Here is a 6,000-nt window from a genome sequence, read left to right as displayed (position 1 = left end):
AGTTTAACAGATTGCAGCTAATAAACAAGCAGAAAAATGGGTATACACATGTACATATTTATACATATATACACGTATACGCACACATACAGCACTCATTCACTCAAACAAATGCTCTTCTAGAGCTTTATCGAAATTAGAGGACTGGAAAATGGCCCCTGGAAGACAGTTCCAGTCGGAAACGGTCCTCGGGAAAGAACTGTGTTTGAATGTTTGAGTTCTTGCAAAAATTGGTTCCAGTAAATGACTTCCTGTGTGGTGTGTTCGTCTAGACGATAGCTGTTTAAGTACTGCGGGATGCGAAATGTTTAGTTTATGTGCTAAAAGGTTATGCATGAACAACAAACGGGACATTTTCCTACGTACTTGAAGTAGTTGGATGTTATTTGTTTTCATTAGTGTCGTAGGTGAATCAAGCCTTCTGTATTTGTTATAAATAAACCTAATCGCTTTCCTTTGCACCATCTCAAGCTGGTAAATGTCCTTCTTTATGAACGGGTGCCATAAGACCGACGCGTACTCTAATTTTGATCTAATAAATGTTATGTATGCAAGGCGTTTAAGCTTACTTGGAGCGCTTTTAAGCTTCCGCCTCAGAAAGCACAGCTTGGAAAATGATGAGGAACAAATGTCTGCAATATGCGCAGACCAGGTTAAATCGTTTGTTATTGTAACCCTTAAGTATTTATGATGTGTGACCTCCATAATAGAATGATTTATAAGGCTGTAAGAGAAAGGAGAAACCTGCTTCTTGCGCGAAATTCGCAAGAGGACAGTTTTATCTAGGTTAAGTTGCATATTCCATTTAAGGCACCATTGATGAACAGCTAATAGTGAGTAGGACTGGGACGGGCCCGTTAAAGTGTTCCACAAACTTTCAGATACTAACTATACTCTGAAAATGCCCGGTCGCAGGAAGGAGGTTAGGATATACCACTGCAATTTGATGAAACCGTACGTAGAGCGGAGCGGAGTCATTAACTGTACAATCAAAGAGCAGGGTGACACTAGTACTCAGTTTATTGACGTTTAATGAGTATAAGGCGACCTCCAACTCTTAAATCACCCTAGAAGAAGTAGTAAAACATTCGGTAAGCTCGCACGCTCTAAGACCCGAGCAGCTAGATGAGCTAAAAGGGGTATTAGGGGAATATATTGACAGGTTCAGCGATCGGCCAGGTAGAACCGAAATAATAACGCATGAACTACAGCTGACATCAACCGAACCCGTAAGATCAAAGCCTTACAGGGTGTCTCCAAGACAGAGAGAAATTTTGAAGGCAGAGATACAGCGCATGCTAGAGTTGGGAGTTATTGAGCCCGCTGAGAGTGACTACACGTCACCGCTAATACTGGTAGAAACCCCTAACAAGGACCCTCGTCCGTGTGTTGACTACAGGAAGTTAAATGCCATCACTGAGGGATCAGCTGCACCCGATACCCAACATTGAGGAAGGAACGAATTGAAAAAGTTAGCGCTGCTAAATACATTTCAACTATAGATCTCGTGCGGGGGTGCTGGCAAGTTCCCCTTTCAGAAAGTGCCAGCCGCTATGCCGCATTTATCTCACCTGTAGGCACTTTTCGCCCTCTCGCACTCAGCTTCGGGCTTAAGAACGCGCCGTTTAGCTTCTCTAAGTTAATGAATATTGTCCTGAATGACTTGCAGGAGTTCGCCTTGCCATATCTTGATGATGTAGCAATTTTTTCTTGACAACTGGGAACAACACATATCGCACCTCAAACAGGTGTTCTCACGGTTGAGAGAAGCCGGCTTAACGATGAAAGCGGAAAAGTGTAGATTTGGGTGTTCACGGGTTACTTATCTGGGCTATGTTGTAGGCCAGGGCACGAGGCGGCCGGTCGAGCTGAAAATAGCTACGATTGGAGAATTTTCTCAGCCGCACACGAAAACAGACCTTCGTTCATTTTTGGGACTTGTGGGGTACTATCAACGGTACATTCCGCATTACTCGTACATGGAAAGTCCATTAAGGGACGCCCTCCGAAAGGGAGCACCGAGTAGCGTACACTGGGATAAAGACTAGGAGAACGCTTTCCAAAGGTTGAAAACGCTATTGGTTTATCGTCCTGTGCTTCGCGCGCTAGAATACACAAAGGAATTCATAGTTCAATGGGACGCAAGCGACAGAGGTATGGGCGTGGTACTTAGTCAGGTCGGCGACGATAAAGAGGAGCATCCTATCCTCTATGCCAGCCGTAAACTAAATATAAGAGAGGAAGCCTACAGCGCTTCAGAGAAGGAATGCGCTTGTTTGGTTTGGGCCGCCCAGAAGTTGTCGTGTTACTTGTACGGAGCGAAGTTCATCTTCGAGACCGACCACTGTCCTCTGACGTGGCTCAATCAAATGTCACACAAAAATGGCCGCTTGCTCCGATCGAGCCTCACTCTCCAAGAGTACAACTTCTCCGTTAGATATAAATAGGGAAAGTTACACTGCAATGCTGATGGTTTGAGCAGGCTAGTTTGAATTCTGCGTTTGAGGGTCCCGCCTAAATTTTAGGGTTATTATTGTTAATTTTGTTAAGCCAAGAAGATCTCCTCTCATTTAGGAGGATTCCCTCCATGATTGCTGAATTTGTCAGCACGAAATTGCTTCAAAAATTGGCATAGCGAAATGCAGCATTTTTGTTTCCGCACTTATGTTTTCTTCGAAGCCTAGCGGTTCTAAAGTGAGAGCCAAGGTACGTCATCTCGGCGCAGAGCCGTGTTGTGGGGTTCGTTTTGCAGTTGCCTGTCCTTGTTAGATGTTTTGGGGCGGTGACATCATTACACAAGTGGTCGCTGCGAGCCAAGGCATCACCCCCTGGCCACCAGCCGTTCTCTTCCTAACCAGCGGTTGTCAGCGCTGGACAGTCGAGATTTTCCGGGCCATGGATGCGCTGTTAAGAACGGTCCGCTGACGTGCAAGTTTTGCCAACCAGTTGCGACCGCGGGCGTTATCTTTTCCTGGAGCGTCGCCGCAAACCTCTAGCCACGGCGTGACTAAGTCGACTGTGTGTCGGGAACAATACGCGCGTCCTCCACTCTCCGTCGCTGCAGCCGAGTTCGACGAAGCAGGCTTTGTGCCTGCAGTCGCCACCGCCGCCCTGGTCTGCCGCTAGCGGGGAAGCGCCGCGGGAACGTCGACGGAGACCGCTTCCCACGCACCGTTCTCGCAGTAAGCCCCGAGTTCTACGAAGTACGTGTGACGTCGCTACCGGACCATGAACATGTGTGTGTGTGTGCGTGTGTGTGTGTAAGTTGTCCCGCGGAGAGGCGGCTTGTTTACGAAGACTGGACGACCGTTTCCATCACCTGGGTATCGGGGGAGGACCGAGTGTTTATAAACCGCTGTTGTGCGGATGCTCAGTACACTTTTCAAGCAGTCATGTTAGGCTGGCGTACTTTCTCTCGCAGTCATGCTAGACTGATGAATACTGTAAATAAACCCATATTCCTCGTTCTCGATGAGAAGCAGCCCTTCCCTTTATCTACGTCCTCAGTGTGGATAAATTGGGCGACGGCATTGGCCAGCTACCTTCTAATTCATGCCGAACTCCAATCTTGACAACGGGTTACGAGCGATGGGATTGAGCCCCCAATGCTAACAATGTTTAATCTTAATTAATTCAACAATCAACGTCTCAAATATTATAAGAAAATGAAAAGTGACAATGAAGAACTTCTAGCGCAACATGAAAAACTCTGGATAAAGCTTTCTGTTACTCAATACGAACTACATAAATGTATTTTTCCGAGCGTGAAAGAGGTCCGCGAATGCACGCAAAGTGCCTCCAGCGGCCAGTCGCGCAGAAGCTTTGCATGTATTCGAGGGCTTCTGTCACGCTCGAATAGGCACTTTTATGCAGCACGTATTGAGCAACAGGAAACTATAACTGGATGTTTTATTGTTGCTCTACAATTCTCACTTGGCGCTCATCATCTAAAATATTATTTAATAAATTAATAATTATATAGACCAATCATGTAATTAGGCGGAATGCAAAAAATAATCTGAACTTCACAAAGAGACGGCAAACAAGAGTACCCTGATTCTGGCCAGCTATGTTGCATTTGCACATTTTTAAAACCTGGCGCATGAAAGTTAGGACACCCAGTATATATCCGTCACTCGACCTGCATCTTTACAGGAAAGGTGCGTCGCGCGCCTTATCGGAGGTTATTCGCAACAGCCTCATCACCATGCTGTCTTAGGTAATACTTATTTTACGCGCGGGCGCACATGAAGTCAGTCGCACGCGCAGAAGGGACCTTCAACATTTCAAAACTTACGAACGATCTGCAAGCAATTATTACCTTGACATGTTCGCATTTGCATATTGTTTCTGCTTTCCACATAAACCTTCACCGAAGGTCATGACATTCAGACTGACAAATTGGAGGCCCTCACTATTCAATGAACGACGACCTTGCATATGGCAGCCTTAATGTTGCGGGGTAGAGTATGGCACGCATGGCGCCGATAGAATGTTCTATGGGACGGAATAGTGGCGGAGATGTTCCACAGATGCCATAAGAAGCAATAAACAACAATATGTGCAATGGATTCAGCGAAAAGCCTTAACACAGGAGGATACAAAGAGGGGACATCAAACGGTATCTATTCCGGTGCACTTAAAAACTTGACTAGGGCGCAAGTAGCTTTTTGCGTCAGAGACGGACGTTGTCATGGTCCGAGAATATTGTGGTCACAAGTTTTGCTAAAATCTAACCAATTTTAAGGATTCTGCAGAGATAGGTTGCGCACGTCTTACCGAAGACAGGTATGCAGCATGTGCCCGATGATTTCATCGGATATATAGCAGAGCATGCAGTAACGCCTACAGGGTTACACTGTGAACATAGAACGCTTCTAAAAGTCTTGCAATGCACTAAATATCACAAACATATTGCCTATAGAATGTGTTAAAGAGTAGACTGCGGAAATCACGAGAAAACTGTTGCCAGTGACTTGTTTTCCTATTGCAGCGAATGTTTCCCCACCTGTGGTACCTATCCGTAGATTTCCAATTCTTCCTTCTGAGCCTGCCGATACTTCTGCTGCTGAAGAAGTAAGTAATTTCGTTGGGCAGCGCATGAAATTAAACACGAACGTGTTTTATGCCAGGGTCCACCACCAACTTCCTGTAACAGATGTGACGTCGTTGCGAACGCGTGAAACACACTCTTGACAGGGATATGGCGCCGCCATCTAGGAGTGGCGAAGCGAAGTACTGCATCATGACAGTAACGAGCGCCGACAGTGAGCGCTTCGGTAGTCTCAGCGCAGCGGAAACTTCAACGCAGTGTAGCATGGTGTAGGCGATATAAGCCATCTGCTGAGGTGACGACGCAGTTTCTGCACGTGGTTTGTCTTTCGCGTTCGATTAGCCTGTGATGCCACGTCACCTATATGGACTGCAGTTTGAACATGCATCAGCAGTGCCTACACGCCGCCTATTGCTTCGCTTGCGATGGTACGTACTAATAAAACTACTTCGCTAAGCGGCGCAGAAGGGCAATGACATCGACGGGCAAATTTCGCTTTGGTCCGGCGAGAGACATGCCAGCCTGATGCAGAACGCCTTCGTGCGTACGCGGCGCACGCTGCGAACTCTGCCACTCGCATTCCTGAAGCTGAGTGTGTCGCAACTCAACTGACTGACCAAGACGTACTAGGGAGGCCTACCAAAATGCTCGTACCTTCGCCGAAGCCACTCGGCAGCAGGACTCCCCTCGCCAACAGGGTTGCTCCACGCTCCAAGCAACCTGCAAAACCGTCGCCGACCCGCTAATCGCGTGCCTTCGCTGCAGCTGAACGTGAGTTCAAGAAGCGAGCACGCAACAGCTTCTGTGAAGACACGTTTCACTTTCGTATTCTGCTGATTTCTGTGAAAGAGGGATAAACCAGAAATTTTTGTTCGGCCGATATTCTGTTGCGACAGCGCTATTGGATGCTTATTTGCGTACAAAATGTGTACAAGGCGAGCCAGTAG

At 46.9% G+C, this 6,000-nt stretch overlaps 1 protein-coding gene, 1 long non-coding RNA gene and 1 pseudogene across 2 annotated transcripts in view; 2 read left to right on the top strand and 1 right to left on the bottom strand.

Moving 5' to 3' along the window:
* Positions 1–272, top strand: part of LOC140215496 (uncharacterized) — a 2,032-nt pseudogene extending 1,760 nt beyond the window's left edge.
* Positions 1–6,000, bottom strand: part of LOC140215331 (uncharacterized) — a 67,425-nt gene that overhangs the window by 22,834 nt on the left and 38,591 nt on the right. The window lies entirely within an intron of this gene.
* Positions 1–6,000, top strand: part of LOC126547701 (nose resistant to fluoxetine protein 6-like) — a 47,525-nt gene that overhangs the window by 9,949 nt on the left and 31,576 nt on the right. Inside the window, exon 2 of the mRNA XM_050195654.2 lies at positions 4,994–5,076. Within this exon, the coding sequence (XP_050051611.2) occupies positions 4,997–5,076 (80 nt within the window). The 5' untranslated portion in view covers positions 4,994–4,996. The remainder of the gene's footprint in view (positions 1–4,993; positions 5,077–6,000) is intronic.

The sequence above is a fragment of the Dermacentor andersoni genome, chromosome 1 (assembly GCF_023375885.2).
Source record: "Dermacentor andersoni chromosome 1, qqDerAnde1_hic_scaffold, whole genome shotgun sequence".
NCBI lineage: Eukaryota > Metazoa > Arthropoda > Arachnida > Ixodida > Ixodidae > Dermacentor > Dermacentor andersoni.
Note: the sequence above shows the minus strand (reverse complement) of the source record. Positions and strands in the feature narration are given on the sequence as shown.